Here is a 20,149-nt window from a genome sequence, read left to right as displayed (position 1 = left end):
ACAGTACACATCAGAGAAAAAGAAGGCAAACATTCTTGTCTTTTACAGTTATGAACAGAAATTGATTTTCAGGGAAGCTATATACTTTTGGCTTCTTTTTAAATGACCCAGATTCCCCAGTCATTATTATTGCTTTCCCTTGTAGTTTGTAACATCACTCAGCTACTGCTCATACTGCAGGTCAGCCTCTGGATCCACATCTCTAGAACATTCGGAATGTTGCTGCTTTCAACTGTGAGGCATCAGAGGTCACTTCTCTGGTTGCAATTTGGTTCAGAGCTCCTGGTCAGCTTGCGTTGCTCAGCTATTGAATAGTTGGGGGAAGTATTGTCGTGTTCCCATAACTTTTCTTTGTCCAGCACTGGCCTATGTGATGATCAACTGAAGAACAAAATGCTGCAGGTCTACAGAAAATGGGCAGTGGAGCAGGACTAAGTGAGCTGCTCTTGCAGGGAGATCGCATGGACAATATGGGCTGAATGGCCGACTATGTTTGTAGCACTGTAATATATTGTCTTCATGCGTGACTTCCAAATGTATTTCCTATTAATTAGTTTTCATTCAATCTCGGCTGGTTGAAATCTGAGACAAAAACATTACTGACCTTGCTTGTGGAACTTCAGCATGTCGATGGCAATGTCATCTCTGTTCTCACGGAAAAGAGTCTTCAAAGTTCACTGAACCCTTTCATGGAAGCGTATCAAAGAATTGATCTCAGCTGCAACCTCAAGAAGACTCAATGCTTTACCAACCTGTCCCAGGTAAAATTCTTCCATCAACATCAATGGAAAAATCCTCCCAAGACTTGGAAAAATTCCCTTTCTTGGGAAGCTACCTCTCATCTAAGGTTGACATTGGTGCAGAGATGCAACATCACATTCAATCCATGAGCACAGCCTTCAGACGCTTAAGGATCAAAGTCTTCAATAACTGTAAGACCCGTGCTGTTGCCAAGCTTGTGTCTCAGGCAGTCAGCCTTCATCCCTTTTATATGGCTCAAAGACCTGAACAATGTATAGATGCCATCTCAAAGCACTTGAGAAGTACCATCAATATTGTTTGAGATGGATTCTCCACCTCAGCTGGGAAGCTAGGTGTACTAACATCAGAGTCCTGGAAGCAGCTAACAGCATGGTCATTGAGGCCATGATCATCTGAAACCAATTCTGCCAGGTCAACCATGCGCTTAGGATGTCTGAGATTTGACTGCCAAAGCAGGTCTTCTTCGCCCAACTCAACTCAATAGAGAGGACGATAAAGGAGACATTCCAAGGACTCCCTGAAGGCTTCCCTCAAGACATGTAACAGAGATGGCAGTGTGTGGGAGACCCTCAATAGAGAAACAGATGTAGAGGAACCTCCTGTATGAACAAACACAATTCTTTGAGAACATTAGTTGGCAAGAGGTAAAATGGAAAAGGAATGCCATCAAACTCAATTCCCCCTCATGGAAACACTGATCAAATGTGTGGTTGGAGCTGTAGCTCTAGGTTCAGGCTCATCAGCGACACAAGGACCCCCAGAACCCATGACTAATGACACAGAATTTCCTGGGTGGATAATCATACATGTTAGCAAGTGAGTGCCAATGATGATGACAATTGCCACTATGGAACTTACATTATCCTGCAGTGACAGTTCATCCCAAACAGCTAAAACATGATGCAACAAGCTGGTAAAGTCTAATAAAAACACGTGCTTTTCTCTAGCAATCTAACTTCCAGAAGTAGAAGTCACACAGGGGCTTGACAATGAACATGTGCAGAGTGAGAGAATGCGGTCTGGCAGTGAGATCAGCAATCAGAAACACATACAGCAAGGGAATGTGGACGGGTGAGAGATCAACTGTCAGAGATTCTGTGATCAACCTAGTGGTCCCTGTCTATATGCTGGAAGTCATGGTTCTGAAAGGGGTTTCCTTCATTTACCCCATCAGCAATTAAGCTGACCTCGTGTCTTGAAAAAGATTAATTTTGTTCCTTGCTTCATCTGATGAAAATATGAAGATTTCCACATTGGACACAAAACACTATAATCCTCGATTATCTTGTCTTTTTCAATAACAACTACATTTGAAGCAATTGGTTTGTCACAAGTGTGACCTTTCATTTTAGATTTTCCACAATCTTCAGTTTTTTTTAACTCTCTCGTTGGATATGGGCGTTGCTGGCTGGCCAGCATTTCTCACTCATCTCTATTGCCCTTGAGAAGGCTGTGCTTAGCTCTCTTCTTCAACACTGCAGTCAGTGCTGTATGAATCTGTGTTATTGATGGAGGAGCTTGTGATATTTATGCTATTTTACCTCATCCAATGTCCCAAACCACATGCTTATAATCATTTGCCCCATTAATCTTCACTCGGCAAAATGTTTATTTATTGTCCACTCGGGTTTGTACAATGTCTGAAAAAAATGATGGCTTGGTCTCAATTATGTTACTTTAAAACATCATACTTTTGTCTGAGTCCAGCTGAAAGTAATTTATTTCGTGTTGCAATCCATACTTTTCCACTCAACTAGAAATATGAAGTGTGTGCTGAATGCATATTTCCCATTCTATTTCTGCAGTCAATAAATAGAATGGTATGTATTTACCTATCATTTTTCTTGAGCACTTGAAACCTTAAAGAACGTTACAACTGATTTTTGAAGTATACCGACTGTTGTAGGCAAGAAAATGTGAATCTTATTTGCACATAGTGACATCCCATAAATGGTGATCTAATCATGACCTGGCAATCTGTTTTTGAGATGTTGATTGAAGGTAACTATCAGCCAGGACACCAGAGTAGCTCACCTGCTGTTTTTCAAATAGACTCACGTCCAACCCCCCCAAACGAGTGGGTGAGGTCTTGGTTGAGCATCTTATTTGAAAGATGGCATTCCTGACAATGCTGCACTCATGCAGCATGAGCTGGACTCCCATCCTTGATTCTCAAACTCAGGTCCTAGAATGGGATTTAACTCCAGAGCTTTTCAGAGGCGAGAGTGTTCCCAACTGATCTTCTCATGGTTTTAATTAATGATTGTCAGAATGTTGAAATTTCATTTTTTTTTAATTGATACAAAATAAATATGGCCATGGTAACCTGACAATCCTATTTTTTTGCAGATCCAAGGAGCAATCATGGTGGCAGCCTGTTTCCAAATAGTTGTGGGATTTTCTGGTTTAATTGGATTTTTAATGCGGTACATTGGCCCGTTAACAATTGCTCCAACTATCTCTCTAATTGGACTGGCCTTGTTTGATTCAGTTGGGAATGACGCAGGGATGCACTGGGGCATTTCAGGCATGTAAGTACTCACTATTATTGTTAAATAGAAGGGCTACTTAATGTTATCACTTTCTAGAAAGCTTGTTACTGGTGAAAATGATAAATATCAATTTCTATCATAAGGCCATAAGACATAAGAGCAGAAATCAGGCCATTCAGCCCATCAAGTGTACTCCGCCAATCAATCATGGCTGATAAGGTTTTCAACCTCATTTTCCTGCTTTCTCCCTTGGCAATCAAGAACTTATTTATCTGTGTTTTAAATATACTCAATGACCTGGCCTCCGCAGCCTTCTGTGGCAATGGATTCCACAGATTCACCGCTCTCTGGCTGAAGAAGTTTCTCCTTTTTTCTGTTCTTTACTCAAAGGCTGTGCCCTCGGGCTTTCATCTCTCCTGCCAATGGAAACATCTTTCCAATGTCCACTCTGTCTGTGCTGTTCAGTATTCTGAAAGTTTCAATCAGATCCCACCTCATCCTTCTAAACTCCATTGAGTATAGTCCTAGAGTCCTCAGATGTTCCTCATATGTTAAGCCTCTCATTCCTGGGACCATTCTCGTGAACCTCTTCTGAACCTGCTCCAAGGCCAATACATCTTTCCTGAGGTATGGGGCTCATAATACTCTAAATGTGATCTGGCCAGAGCCTTTTAGTGCCTCAGGAGTACATCCCTGCTTTTATATTCAAGTCCTCTCAAAATGAATGACAACGTTGTATTTACATTCCTAACTACTGACTCAATCTGCAAGTTTACCATAAGAGAATCTTGGACTAGAACGCCCAAGTCTCTTTGCACTTCAGACTTGGGAATTTTCTCCCCATTTAGAAAATAGTCCATGCCTCTATTCTTCCTACCACAGTGCATGACCTCACACTTTCCCATGTTGTATTTCATCTGCCCACTCTCCTAGTCTGTCCAAATCCTTCTGCAGCCTCCCCGCCTCCTCAATACTACCTGCCCCTTCACTCATCTTTGTATCATCTGCAAACTTTGCCAGAATGCCCTCAGTTCCTTCATCCAAGTCATTAATGTATAAAGTGAAAAGTTGTGGTCCCAAAACTAACCCTTGTGGAACATCAATAGTCACCAGCTTCCATCCTGAGAAGGACCCTTTTAACCCTATTCTCTACCTTCTGCCAGACAGCCACCCTTCTATCCATGCTAGCACCTGGCCTCTAACACCATTGGCCTTTTTTCTTACTCAGCAGCCTCCTGTGCGGCATCTTATTAAAGGCCTTCTGGATGTCTAGATAGATAACATCCATTGGCTCTCCTTGGTCTAACCTGATCATTACTTCCTCAATGAATTCTAACAAATTTGTCAGGCATGACCTTCCCTTGATGAAACCATGCTGACTTTGCCTTATTTTACCATTCATTTCCAAGTATTCAAAAATCTCATCTTCACAATGGACTCCAAAATCTTACCAACAACTGAAATCAGGCTAATCATGCCTATAATTACCCATCTTCTTCCTTCCTCCCTTCTTAAACAGGGGAGTTACATTGGCAATTTTCCAGTTGTCTGGGACCCTCCCTGACTCCAGTGATACCTGAAAGATCACTACTAAAGCCTACACTATCCCTTCAGCTATCTCCTTCAGAACTCTAGGGTGTAGCACATTTGGTTCACGTGATTTATCCACTTTCAGACCTTCCAGTTTTTCTAGCACCTTCGCCTATGTGATGGCCACTGTTACTATCTCTGCCAATATCCCCCCACACCCACCCCCACCCCCACCCCCACTTCTCCCCCCAACCAATTCTCTTGAATTCTTTGGGTAATACTCATGTCTTCCACTGCAAAGCACTTATTCAGTTTCTCAGCCATTTCCTTGTTCCCCATTACTACTTCTCCAGCATCATTTTCCACCGTCCAACAGAGACAGTAACTGTGAATAGTGAAAATGGATATTAACTAAAGTATTTATGATAGCTTAAAACTAATAATTAACAGGGATTACTCAGGCTTATTGCTAGAAATGTAGAATGCAAGTAGGTATTAAACATCTGGTTAAGATTTTCACACTAGAATGTAATATAGGACTTGCACATCTGCAGACATAATAGTCTGAAATTGCCCAGTCCTATGTGATTTTGGAAGCTAAGCAAATCTAAGCCAGGTGAGTACTTGGATGAGAGATCACTTGGAAAGGATGGTAGATTTTGCCCTTTTGTGGCATAATGGTCGTGTCTTTACTTCTTGACTAGGAGGCCTGGCTTTAACTCCTACTTGTATATAGTAACTGACTGGCCAGAAAAATAAGTTAAATAAAAAAAAGTTAAATAAATTATAGGACTTGATGAACATTAGCATAAATATAGGCTAAAGTAAGCATACACAAAATGTTAAATACAGGGACTAACTATTGAAAATTATTATGAAGCAATGCAACAATATGGTGGGCTGTAAATATTTACCACAGGTAATAATGTAATGCTATAACCTCTACATAGGAAAAAGAATGAAGTAAAGAGCAGTTGTGAAAGTGTACTTTGTTACCAGCTTGTTAAAGTTAGCAATTTGGTTCAAGAGAAGGAGATACAGTTTATTATTCAGTTTTTTTTTAACTATAGCTGCTGCTACTTTACTGATTTACAACAGATTGACATGTTAACTAATAAAACTAATCAATTCAATTTAAAAAGAAAAGTATGTACTAAGTCAAACAGATAAATAAATAGTCAGACAGAAATGGTGATGTAGTATGTGAGAGATTGTGGAAAGGATTATGACCCGGACTATCTGTGGTAGATGTCAGCAGCTTGAAGAACGTTGTTTAATGACATCAGAAACAAGAAACATTACAGAACATTAGGGAAAGAAAGAGTTACTTAGAGATATTTTCTTATTAACCTGTTCAGTGATGTAATTACACAACTCTGGAGCAGGTGGGACTTGAACCTAGGCCTCTTGGCTCAGAAGTAGGGACACTACCACTGCGTGCTTTGTTTCAAGAGGTACTGAGGTCTTTATGTCAAGTAGAAGAGTTGGTCAATGGTGAGGGATGAGCGAGTGTCACTCTAAGCCATGCAGGGATGGGGATTCAGGATATAATAATGGAGGAGCCTCAGCCCTTTACTTTGTCCATCAGGCACTTGGTTCATGCTATCAAACACAATCTGCCTTTTGCAAATCTATGCTGACTCTCCTTAATTAACTCAAATCTCTCTAAAAGCTTGTTGATATATTTCCCTGATTAAGGATCATACTCGCCACTAATGATAAACTAACTATCCAGTCATTTGTAGAACTGTCCTTTCACTCTTGTTGAATAAAGATGCCTCATTTATGACTCTCCAACACCAGGGCAACCCTCCCCCAATATGTCGGGAAAATTGAAAGATTGAGGAGAACTTTTGCACTCTCTCCCCTTCCATTTCCTTTAGCAACCTGGGATGCTAGAGACTTTTCTACCCTAAGCATACCTTCCAGTAGCTCTTTTAATTTTCACAATCTCCATTATCTTCACCATCTCTGAATCGACCTTATTTTCTCAGAGCCTCTTCTTTTGCAAACACTGATGCAAATATTACGTATTGTAGTCTTGTCCTTACTTTGATAATTGTTCACCCTTTATGTCCCTAAAAGAATCTATTCCACCTCTCACTAGTAGCTGTTGGGAAAATACATATATTTATGGACTTCAGGTACATGTTAAAAAAACTGCCTAGAAACCCTGGTTGGATTTGACTTCTAATTCAAAGGACAATTAGAAAGGAGAAGGAGAGAATCAGCAAGAAAGTTGCAAGATCTCTCTTTCCCTTTTCTTTTTGCTAGGTAATTGGAAACCTGATAAACATCTCAGTATTTTCAATGACCCTGATGACCATGAGAAGCTGAACTGTGACCATTTTCCAATGTATTAGAACCACTCTATTTTCTATCCAAATCAAAGCTTACTTTGAGAATGTTCCATTGGCACACATTGTCAGCAATTCGATATTGTCAACAAGAAGCAGGAGGGAATTCATTCACGTCTACCTTTTGATTTACAAACCATGAGTCGAAAAGGATGTGTTGAATTTTACAAAAAATACCAGCTCGGTTTGAGGTTCAGGGAGTTTTATGGAGGATTTCTCTCTGACAGCTCTGGCAAGATATCTTACACAATTTTATATTGCTCACCTCATTATGTGCCATGCCTATATGGCACTGCTGTTCTACCCTCCAATGTTGGAGTCACTCCCTGCTGCCAGGATCTTCATGGATTCCTGTCATCTGCACAATAGCTAAACCAGGTCAACCGTTGCAAGTTCAGGAACTGCCCTTCACAGTTGCAGATGGGGTAATTATCTGGAAATGGACAACAAAGGCAAATTGGCACCTCAGTTTACTGGCAGGAGGTCCTGATAAATTGAGTGGTTGAGAGGAAGGTGATCCACTTTCTTCAAGACCACCAGAGCAGATCACGGCATCAGATCATTCTAGCTTGGTCTGAACTTGCCACTTGAGTCAGTGCAGTTTCCGTAGTACAGAGGAACGCCTAACAGTGCAAATGTAAGTGCGACCATCGTCCATCTGATACCTGACACTCTGTAACTCTGCTATTTAACCTGTCTCCCATCAAGGGTCATGGTCCTCCACACTCATTACTACATGCAGCAACTTTTTCTTCTTGCTCTTACCCACTCCAACCGCTGCAGTAAAATCCCAGCATGGCCTCTGTGCTGCTTACACACTGACTCAGGATGCCTCACTACTTTTCCCCACCTGCACCATCATTAACTGATGTGCCAGCCACCTTCATCTCATTCAATCCCTCCTTTGGTCTGAGTCCAAGAGAAACGGCACATAATCAGGGAGAGAGCCAAGACAGGTGGGATGGTAAATGAGATCTGTCTCCAAACCCACCACAAGGAGCAAACCTTTGCCCTAGTGGGTGATGACTGAGACCTCCATGTCCTGGCTACCATGTAAAATTCAGTGACAAGTGCTATGCGGCTGTTCCTTGACCAGCACTGAGAATGTATTCTGAACAAGTAACAGCATGCATCCGTACAGTCTCTCCCATGAAGAGACCAGCCCCTCAGGACATCCGCTCCTTCTCCACCTATGAGGAAGAAGCCATAGATCCCTCAGAGGGAGCACCAGCAAGACTGTCTCCTGCACCATCCACCCAGCTCAGAAACTTTACGTAGAGTAGAATCAGGAGCACATGCAAGTGTGCTCACTGAGGAAGAAATGCAAACATCACTGGCACTCAGGACTGCCAAAGATCAGCACGGTGGCACAGTGGTTAGCACTGCTGCCTCACAGCGCCAGAGACCTGGGTTCAATTCCCGACTCAGGCGACTGACTGTGTGGAGTTTGCACGTTCTCCCCGTGTCTGCGTGGGTTTCCTCCGGATGCTCTGGTTTCCTCCCACAGTCCAAAGATGTGCACGTCAGGTGAATTGACCATGCTAAATTGCCCGTAGTGTGAGGTAAGGGGTAAATGTAGGGGTATGGGTGGGTTACGCTTCGGCGGGTCGGTGTGGATTTGTTGGGCTGAAGGGCCTGTTTCCACACTGTAAGTAATCTAATCTAATCTAATCAGGCATCTGCTTGGCCTCCAATAGTGCTGACCATTGGCAACTTTGTCCACATACACAGAGACAGGAGCAGCAGGCAGGTTTGACAGAGACATTCAGGAAGCTGACGTAAAGATTGAAGGACTATACCACTCCTATCTGTACGGTGCTGTCTCTGACATATGAGTGTCTGGCTGCCTCCATGGACACGTTGGTAGCTGCCATGGAGAACCAGGTCCAACACACTCAGCGCCTGCAGGATATATGTATGAACTTGCTCCAAATCACTCTAGCCATCAATCACTCAGCACTAATTGCAATGAGTAAGAGGGACAAGGGAATTTGACCTCATCACACCCAACAAATCCCTGTCTGACAGTATGACAGACCAAGTTGAAGTTCTGACTGCAACTAGGAGATCCAATACAAACATTGCTGTAGTGCAGGGTAAGTAAACTGAGAGATACAGGGAGTTCCTGTTGAAAGGAAAAGTAACTCTTTATTTTCCCAATCAGACAAGAAATTCATTAGTAATACTTCAAGATAAAGAGGTCATTCACTGGTGGAACAGTAATGTCTTTCCACGGGAGGTGACATAAGTGCCAAGATTTTAGTGAACAGTATTAGAGGGGAGTATTTCCCAATCTTTGTAATGAGGGCACCTAAAATGTAGAGTTTGTCTATATTGTATCTGTAGACAGAGTTAACTTACTCCTAGGAATATATTTGGATCAGTAAAGTTCTTCAGTCATTGTGGAATGTCTAAGTGAGGTCAAGGGCACAGAGCAGTTTCAGGAAAAAAACTCTTTAAAAATTGTCCTTCCTTTTCAGTGACTCCAGCAGTGACTAAATAAAGTTAATCATCAAAGGTTGAATGACGCCACAAAGACATTTGTCATCTGAAACGTAATTTAGGGATTTGGATAATCCAGATTAATGTTTAATAAGTTTCTCTGTTCAAGGCTCTGTAAGCTTTCCACAGTTTAGTAAAATAGCCCAAGCAGCTCAAACTGAAGTTGAAGCTGAGGGAGTTCTGGAATGCAACTATATAATAAAAATGATATTCTGATGAGGAAGTGGAGACCTCCCCTCGGTTAATGGATGAAAGTGAATGGTGGTTCATCAGGTTGCAGTACCACCAAAATATCATTAAGAAATATTAAGGATAGCCCTTGAAATTCCTATAGGCGGAGGTGGGTACTGCAGATACTGGAGGTTAGAGTGGTGCTGGAAGAGCACAGCAGGTCAGGCAGCATCCGAGGAGCAGGGAATCGACATTCGGGCAAAAGCCCTTCATCACATTTTGCCCGAAATGTCGATTTTCCTGCTTCTCAGATGCTGCCTGACCTGCTGTGCTTTTCAAGCGCCACTGTAATCTTGACTTGAAAAATCCTATGGCAACACATGTGGGAATCAAGAAGAGCCAAGCAACTATAAGTCAACATCTGTCATCAGGAGCACATAGTACAGTTTTGTAAAACGTGTAACATTTACCAAGTGGTGGGAAAACCACAAGATGCAATTAACACCTTTTATTTCCTTATCGGTATTTGATGAACCATTAGTAGGGTGTTAGTAGGGTGTGGGGCTTTACTGAAAACAAATATGGGGCACCAACATATCTTTAATGTCATGAATATGGCTACTCAATTCCCAGAGACAACAATTACTGCTAAAATAATCATAGAAAAGTTCTTCACTCTGTATGGATTGCTGGTGGAGATTTAGTTAGAGCTAGGTTTCAATTCAAGTCTAAAACCTTTCAAGAAGTTACAAATAGTGTGGGTATAACATGATTAAAAATCTTCAGCATGAGAGCCATGGACACAAGCAGCTTCAGAAAAGTAGTTTCAATCCTCAAAAGAATGAACCAAGCCCATGGTCATTCATATGTTCAAGATCGGGACAAGAACTGGAATTTATTTTTTGCCACATGAGAATTCTCCTGAGTCAACTGTTTGTCCTTTTGAGTTAGTTTATGTGGCAAGGAGAATGTTTCAAGGACTGAAGGACAAATCCTCTGTGTCGGACTTGTTTCATGTTTCAGAAGCAGTTCACAGGAACCTTCAGGGTAGCTCTAGAACACCACAAAGCATCACAAACAATTGTGAAATAACTGTTGCCTGCAAGGGGCCTCCATGCTGCTCAGGAGCAAACAGCAGTTCAGGGCATGCCCAGGTGTGCTCCAACCACATTCATCCCTCATGCATGGACATTGACATCTGGCACTTGCTGACCTGTCATGACCAATATGGCAGGACACCAAGGAAGGAGAGAACTTCATTGTGAGGTATATCAGCAACCAATAAGAAGCTGCAGCCCTGCATTTTGTGTGCTGGGACCAACCTTGTTGGGTTTGAACAGACTGCATCGCAGGACTGCTCACTTGCTCTCTTAGCACTCACTCAGTTAACAGCTACCTGCTATGCTCACAGCATCCATGTCTGCCTTGCCTTGCCAGTTCGTGTGTTAGTGCTTCAGCCAGATCCAAAGGCTGTCAGTATCTCTGCACTGTCAGCTTTTTGTGAAGCCATACAGCCAGGTTGTCTGACATGCTTGTCAGTAGGCACCTACCCAGGATGGGACAAGGGAGGGCTGTCTTGATGTACAGCACACCGAGACATCAGTTTATCATCTAACAATTGTGCCAGGTCCCTGTGTGCGAACACATTGCACATGTATTCGACCAAATGGTCATATCAGAAAGTGGATGGAGACTAGCTCTTGGCCAAGATGAGGGGCGTCCCAGTACCATTAGTCATGTATACAACCCACACACAGTGCAAGGGTTTGGTCTGAGCCTGGGACCTCACGGTAAGGCAATCAGTCTGGTTACAGTGCAGGAGGTGGGCAGTGGGCAAGGCCTGCAGTGAGGAGAACCACGGATTGTCACGCAGGAGGCTGCAAACATGGTGGACAGGGTCTGATCAGTCATGTCTAGGTGCCATGGTGAAGTCGATCAAAGATCTGGAATATACAGACTGGTTAAGGAGGATGCAAAGGGGGTGTCCTGTAAGGTCAGCAGGGTTGGTGGTCAGGGGTCAAGGAGTCAAAATTGTGGGTGAGGGAAAGCAAAGACATTTTGGAGGTAGGATCACAAAAGGTGATTGTGCGAAACTCAATGTATATGTGGGTGTGTGCTAAACAGCATTGGGGGGGTATGGTAGGCTATAGGAGGTGAGTTATTGTCAGTGACCACCACTATGACCTTCATAAGGGGAGCAGGGTGGGGCATCATTAAGCAATAATTCAGGTTTGGAGACAGTGAGGACTGATGTATGTAAAGTTCAATGTTGAGTGTCTCCACAATGGGAGAATGGATGGGAATGGGCTGCTTGGGTAGTCTAAGAAGAAATAGGACTTGGAAGCTTGGGTGGGGAGAAGTATACCCGGTGCTGATTGTGTCTTCACTTGGTGTTCTCCTGATGCACAAATGCAGCTGGAAAATGGCTGGGACAGGGAGGGTAGGTGAAGTCAGTGTCATTTTGATGGCCAAAAGCATGGGATCCACATCTACTGGATGCTAGAACTTCAAAGAATCAAATACATGATGCATGCATTTTCAAATTCCAGTTACATTTCATTTGCAAATGTTTCTTTGCAGATATGCAATGCACATAGAATGAATGTGCTTAGGCATCTGTTATTGGTCAAATGCAGATTGTACCATGCCATTGGTGCTGGCTAAATGAGTATTGACATCGCAGCGATGCAGAAGTTAGAGGCAGTAGCCTAAACCTTTCAAGGAACTTCCAGGGGTATTGTGGGATGAGGGGATATTGCTGCATCAGATGTCATGTAAGTATGATGATGGACTCTAATGAATTCAATGGAGGGTGAAATGGTTAAAGGTCTGAGATGGCAAGGGCAGTGGAGAGCAACAGGCACACCCTATTTGATACAATGCATTGGTCACTCAGCCACTGGGGCACCCCTCACTAAGTTGTTGCAATACCACATGCTGTGGTGGAACAGACGGTGGAGCTGAAGATATGGTTGGTGGGGGATGGGGTCACCAGTCTAGTGCTCCATCATCCTGGTGTTTTGCGCTCTGCACAATTGGAGCAGGCAACAAGACAATGTGATAGATGCTAAGAAATGGGGGCAGGGAAATTGGAGCAGTCTTCTGAGGAGGAGCATGAAGACATTCAGCTAAAGAAGTCCTTCATGTGGCTGACAGAGCTCAACTGCATTGTTCCCTACAATGGGGGAGGGCCTATAGATGTGAGCTGGATGCAAAAGACATGGATTGTCAAGATCAGGATATCAGTATATGATGCATATTGTGGGTGTGAACTGCAGCCCGTATTCATTTTCTATGAGTTCCCTTTCACTGGCCGTCAATTAAAACTCATGTTTGCATTTGTCTGAATGCTTGTTTGTATATGATCTTCCTTGCTGGACAATGACTAGTTGTGGGTGACCACTGGGTATTGGTTAAAGGATAGTAAGTATTAAGACAGGGTCTTCATAGAGGACATGCCTTATAACAGGGAAAGTGTGTGGCTTGGTAGTTAAACAGCGAGTAGAATGAGAGAATGGGTTTGAAAGTCTGAGAAGTTTTCTGTTTACTCAGTCATGATTTCTGGGAGTCACCAACTGGCCAGTATTTATTGCCTCTTCCTAATTGCTACTTAATTTGAATGGCTTGCTAGGGCCATTTCAGAGGGCATTTAAGAGTCATCCATATTTCTGTGAGTCTGGGGTCATGTGTATGCCAGACGAGGTAAGGACAGCAGATTTCCTTCCCTCAAGGTCTTTAATAAACAAGGTAGATTTTTACAATAAACCAACAATAATGGTTACATGGTTACCATTAGATTAACTTTTAATTTCAAACTTTTATTGAACTGAAACATCATGTCTACCCAGTGGGATTTAATCCATGAAGCTAGAATAATGGCCTGGAGTTCTAGATTACTATTGCAGTGATATTACCATAACATCACCACTTCCCCTAATTTACCATTCATGAGGACCTCATTATGACAATATCCATCTGGACTGAATGCATTGGGCAACCAGCAAACTCAAGCAACTAGTTTCCAGCTCCTCGGATTATGATTAATACAATTTCTTTAACAAGTGTTTCAAATAGATTTAAATCTTAATATTCCTTGTTACTGTCATTTTATTTCAGGACTGCAAGCTTCATCGTAATATTCTCCCAGTACTTACGGAATGTACCAGTACCTTTACCTGCTTTTAACAGGAGTAAGAAGTGTCACATTTGTTGGACTAACATATTTCAGATATTTCCGGTACAATATTTACTGTTATAATTTTAGTCTTTATGTTAAAATCAAAACACAAATATTGCCATGCATATCCAGCAATTTCTAAACTATGTAAAAGAAAACATCATGGCTCTTACTTTTTTTTGTTAACATTAATGCTCATAAATGATGGATATTGGGACTGGAAGATTTTCCATTTTATGTATTTGCATTCACATTAAGCACTTCGCTCCCTGACTGGATGCAACACATTTCAGTGCAAAGTAAGATTTCTTATACTCTGACTAAATAATGTTGCTTACCTTCAACCTGAGAAAAAACTTGCATTACTTCAAAAGTGTGATGATCATTTATTCCTCTTATTTGGAATATGAAATTTGCAGTTTTTTGTCTCTATATTATATTGCCGGAATGCAATACAATGGGCTCAATTTCAAAACTATTTTGACACTATTTTAGTTCATTTCACATGGCACTCCTATAGGTAACAAAAACACAATATAATTTTTTCCCTGTAGCCTTGTACTTTACTCCATATCAAATGCTTATCCAACTTTCCCATGAAAGCAGCAATAGCCTCTGCCCTTCGGCAAAGCAGTGTCTAAATTCCAACAACAACTGACTAATGAACTTCCTCTTCGCTTCTTTATTTGCCGAGTAGTATTTTTAATTTGATGGTGTGTCATTGCCACAGGAACACAGGACTTAGGAGCAGGAATAGGCCCAGTGGCCCTTTGAGCTTGTTCCACCTTTCGATAGGATCACGGTCAAGCTGTTTTTGTCTCAACTCCACCTTTCTTTGCAGAAAAGAGTTGAGTGAATATTCTCTGAACTGCTTCTAATGTAATTATAGCCTAAGAGGCCAAAACTGTGCACAGTGCTCCAGCTGCGGTCTCACCAAGGCCCTGTACAGTTGAAGATAAACTGTTTTTATATTCTATCTCCATTGCAATAAACGTCAATATCCAGATACCTTTCTGATCATTCACTACATACTAATGTTTTGTGATTTGCGCAGAAGAACATGCAGAGCTCTCTGTGATACCAACCTTTGTAATCTATCAGTATTTACACAGTAAAGTCCTTTTCTATGCTTCCTGCCAAAGTGGACAAGTTCACATTTTTTCACATTATACTTCATCGTCCAAATTTTAGCCAACTCAGTGAATTTGTGCAAATCCCTTTGTAGATTCTCTACTTCTTGAAACCCCAGCACTGATCCCTGTGGAATTTAATAATTGCAGCTTACTAACCCATAAAATACCTATTTATCCTTATTCTCTATTTCACGTTAGTAAACCAATCCTTTATCTACACCACATGCTCTTGTGTAGTAATCTTAGATATGCTCCTTGTTAATTCTTGAAAAGAAATGTGAATAAATGAGTGTACGAGGGGGCATAACTACAAATTGAGGGATGATAGATTTAAGACAAATGTCAGAGGCAGGTTCTTTACTCAGAGAGTGGTAAGGGCGTGGAATGCCCTACCTGCTAATGTAGTCAACTCAGCCACATTAGGGAGATTTAAACAATCCATAGATAAGCACATGGATGATTTTGGAATAGTGTAGGGGACGAGCTGAGAATAGTTCATGGGTCGGTACAACATCAAGGGCTGAAGGGCCTGTTCTGCACTGTATTCTTCTATGTTCTATTTCCCTTTCACAAAGCCATGTTGACACTGCCTGACTACTTAGTGATTTTCTAAGTAGCCGCTATAGCAAGTTCCCAATGAAAATCAGAGGAATTAATCTTTCCGTAATTATTAAAATCCTCAACATTTTCAAATCTCCATTAAACTAGGGGTTTGTAACAGCTTGAAAACTGTCTGATTTATTTTATGCCCAGGTACTTCTAGGGATTGTGGTTTCATGGGTTATTAGTGTTCTACTGACGTACTTTAACGTGTTTCCTGATGACCCTGATGCTTATGGATATTATGCAAGAACGGACATAAAGAGTGAAGTTATCATACATGCTGATTGGTTTCGTGTCCCATACCCTGGTAAGTAAAACAAGAAGGATAAAAAAATTATGAAGGTATTACCCAAATCAGGTATGATTTGGGTAATAAGCATGTGACAGACTGAGGAGTGGCTGATCTTATTCATGCAGTTGATAGAAAATGGCTTTCAAAAGTGACACCTTCCATTATATTCAAGTCCTGCAGGCTTGATCCTTGGCTCTGACCTCAGAGGTGCTTTTCTGCACTCGAGTGTGGACAGTCTCCTGCTCCTGTGGATACAGGATATCATTCTTTTCCACCTCCTCCACCATGGCCTACAATGCAGCCCATTCTCTCCACTGTTTTGCCATTTTGTAATGTTTCTCAGGTCAGTCTCACTTCCTGGGATGCCCCATGAGCATCCACTCCAGCCATATTACACCTCCTCTTTCAAAGGGTTGGGCTAGCTCTACACTGTAGGCTTGACTGGTGCTAACCACTTACAATAACGTGCCCTGCTGAGTCTCCCAGCCATTACTGAATGCTGAAATTATTAAAAGAGCAGATACATGAAGACCTGCTCTCTCCCTGAAGATTCATAATTTAACATGTTTTCCAAAATAGATAGTAAGGATACAAACCAAAACATTAGTGAGGACCTTTTTTAAGAGTAGAGGTGAAACACCAGTGATGCCACAGGGGCTGTCAGTGAAACTGTGCCAGGCCGAAGGTGTAGGAAAAGGCTCGGGACTGGGAAACACCCATTAGAATAAGTCACCTTTGTTTTTGTGTTACCGCAGATGCTGGAATCTGTAATGAAAACAAAAAATGCTGGAGATCACAATGGTCAGGCAGCATCCATGGAGAGAGAGCAAGCTAATTTTGAGCCTCGTTGACTCTTCAATGTGATCTTCGGCATCCCAGGAAGTGAGACTGACCTGAGAAACATTACAAAATGGCAAAACAGTGGAGAGAATGGGCTGCATTGTAGGCCATGGTGGAGGAGGTGAAAAGAATGATATCCTGTATCCACAGGAGCAGGAAGTTCGCTAACATGGTGTCACTGTTTAAGAAGGGTGGTAAGGACAAGCCAGGGAACTATAGACCAGTGAGTCTGATGTCGATGGTGGGCAAATTGTTGGAGGGAATCCTGAGGGACAGGATGTACATGTATTTGGAAAGGCAAGGACTGATTAGGGATAGTCAACATGGTTTTGTGTGTGGGAAATCATGTCTCACAAAATTGATTTGAGTTTTTTGAGGAAGTAACAAAGAGCATTGATGAGGGCAGAGCAGTAGATGTGATCTATATGGACTTCAGTAAAGCGTTCGACAAAGTTCCCCATAGGAGACTGATTAGCAAAGTTAGATCTCATGGAATACAGGGAGAACTAGCCATTTGGATACAGAACTGGCTCAAAGGTAGAAGACAGAGAGTGGTGGTGGAGGGTTGTTTTTCAGACTGGAGGCCTGTGACCAGTGGAGTGCCACAAGGATCGGTGCTGGGTCCTCTACTTTTTGTCATTTGGGAAAGCAAATCTTAGCAGGACTTATATACTTAATGGTAAGGTCCTAGAGAGTGTTGCTGAACAAAGAGACCTTGGAGTGCAGGTTCATAGCTCCTGGAAAGCAGAGTCACAGGTCAGTAGGATAGTGAAGAAGGCCTTTGGTATGCTGGCCAGGACTCAGGAGGTCATGTTGCGGCTGTACAGGACATTGGTTAGGCCACTGTTGGAATATTGCATGCAATTCTGGTCTCCTTCCTATTGGAAAGATGTTAGATTAGATTACTTACAATGTTGAAACAGGCCCTTAAGCCCAACAAGTCCACACCGACCCGCCGAAGCGCAACCCACCCAGACCCATTCCCCTACATTTACCCCTTCACCTAACACTACGGGCAATTTAGCATGGCCAATTCACCTAACCTGCACATTTTTGGACTGTGGGAGGAAACCGGAGCACCTGGAGGAAACCCACGCAGACACAGGGAGAATGTGCAAACTCCACACAGAGAGTCACCTGAGGAGGAAATTGAACCCGGGTCTCAGACGCTGTGAGGCAGCAAATTGAAAGGGTTCAGAAAAGATTTACAAGGGTGTTGCTAGGGATAGAGGATTTGAGCTATAGGGAGAGGCTGAACAGGCTGGGGCTGTTTTCCCTGGAGCATCAGAGGCTGAGGGGTGACCTTATAGAGGTTTACAAAATTATGTGGGGAATGGATAGGGTAAATAGACAAAGCCTTTTCCCTGGGGTCGGGGTATCCAGAACTAGAGGCCATAGGTTTAGGGTGAGAGGGGAAAGATATAAAAGGGAGCTAAGGAGCAACATTTTCACACAGAGGGTGGTACATGAATGGAATGAGCTGCCAGAGGAAGCGGTGGAGGCTGGTACAATTGCAACATTTTAAGAGGCATTTAGATGGGTATATGAATAGGAAGGGTTTGGAGGGATATGAGCCTGGCACTGGCAGGTGGGACTAGATTGGGTTGGGATATCTGGTCGGCATGGATGGGTTGGACCGAAGGGTCTGTTTCCATGCTGTACATCTCTATGACTCTATTTTTTGTTTTCAGTACCTTCCTTTTTGTGGTGTCAGGAGCAGCGGGAGTGCCATCTCCTGGTGAGTGTGGGAACTGTTCCTTCAAACTGTTCCTTCAACTGTTCCTCCTGGCCACTTATCATATTCTGTTCTCACCCTTCAGGCAGCTATCATTTTAGTGTCTCAGGCCCCATGCAAACAAACACAGGATAATTAATGGTCCCCTCCCCCTGCCCCAAATACATCTCCCACTCCCTCTGCCCCAGACACTCCATACAATTACCATCAGTGTTAAAATCAGACTTTAATATGCCCCACTGTTGCACACCAGTACATTATCACAGACTGTGAGATCACACAATGAATGACCACTCTGTCCAATATTGGAAACTGTAATATCATTGACTTTGTCCTTCTTTGCTCAGGACAATGGGGATTACCAACAGTAAGCCTTGCTGGCACTTTTGGAATTCTGGCTGGAGTGATCTCATCAATGATTGAGTCTGTTGGAGACTATCATGCCTGCGCTCGGCTTTGTGGTGCACCACCTCCTCCAAAAGAAGCCATAAACCGAGGGATTGGTATCGAGGGAATTGGTTGTCTGATTGCTGGAGCCTGGGGAACAGGCAACGGAACAACCTCCTACAGCGAGAATGTTGGTGCTCTGGGGATTACAAAGGTATAAACTTAACTGGGAAGCTATTTTCCTCAATCTATAAACACAAAGAGGTTTCTATTTATTTTAATACTAGTTAAAAGGTAACCATTGATTCTTATTTTTATTCACCGTGTCTACTTTGCTGCTCCATGATTAGCTTTTAATGATGCACAAATATAACTCTTGAGATTTAGGTTTTTGCCATTAAAACCAGCTGTATTTTTTGTGAGGATTTGAAAGGAGAGCTCCTTTTGTATTTGTACATTATATTCTGACCTGTGGAACAAAAGAGCTTGTGTCTAGTTCCTATACAGTAGACATCAAAAAACTGCCACCTCTGAGATGTCCACCTCCACAGCATTAACTGTGTGATGTAACTTAAACCAGGAACATGGTAAAATGAAGCTGAGTTCATCCTTGTGCTGTAGTTTTGGACATTGGTCCTCCTGAGCCTAGCTGGTTAGTGAAATAAGGTATTAGCCCAGGAAACTCTCTCTTCATTCTTGCTTCATTTCAGTACATTTTTCTGATGCCATGATATAACTGGAACAACTCACTACAACAACTTAAAATGACATAGCACATCAACAGGGAAAGAATGTTCCAAGGTACATCGGGGGAAAACATTAAACCAAATAAGGAGACATTAATTCTTTCATGGCCAACACTAAATAATTTTGCCCCTGGATTGAATTCAGTTTTTTTTTTAGATATTTTTATTAGAAATTTAACATTTTTACAAGTTTACAAAAATAAACAAAACTCTCAGATATAAACATTGATATACAATTAGCTCAAATATACAATAGCCAAAATTTGACAAAAAAAAAACAAAACAACAAAAAAAAAAAAAAAAAAAACAAACAGACAAAACTCAACTATCTACTAATCTAACCTACAACTAACCAGAGTGTATATTTAAGTCTCTTACATGCTCGGAATGTGTTAACATCAAATGTAATAAAACCCGTATTC

The 20,149-nt window shown here is 42.1% G+C and overlaps 1 protein-coding gene across 2 annotated transcripts in view; it reads left to right on the top strand.

Moving 5' to 3' along the window:
• slc23a4 (solute carrier family 23 member 4) overlaps positions 1-20,149 on the top strand; it is a 43,467-nt gene that overhangs the window by 10,478 nt on the left and 12,840 nt on the right. For both annotated transcript variants that reach the window (XM_043709380.1, XM_043709379.1), the window contains exons 5-8: positions 3,112-3,293; positions 13,931-14,051; positions 15,878-16,034; positions 18,942-19,195. In XM_043709380.1, the coding sequence (XP_043565315.1) occupies positions 3,112-3,293; positions 13,931-14,051; positions 15,878-16,034; positions 18,942-19,195 (714 nt within the window). The remainder of the gene's footprint in view (positions 1-3,111; positions 3,294-13,930; positions 14,052-15,877; positions 16,035-18,941; positions 19,196-20,149) is intronic.

Source organism: Chiloscyllium plagiosum, chromosome 19 (genome assembly GCF_004010195.1).
Source record: "Chiloscyllium plagiosum isolate BGI_BamShark_2017 chromosome 19, ASM401019v2, whole genome shotgun sequence".
Classification (NCBI taxonomy): Eukaryota; Metazoa; Chordata; class Chondrichthyes; order Orectolobiformes; family Hemiscylliidae; genus Chiloscyllium; species Chiloscyllium plagiosum.
The sequence above is the reverse complement of the archived record's forward strand: the minus strand, read 5'-3'. Positions and strand labels throughout refer to the sequence as shown.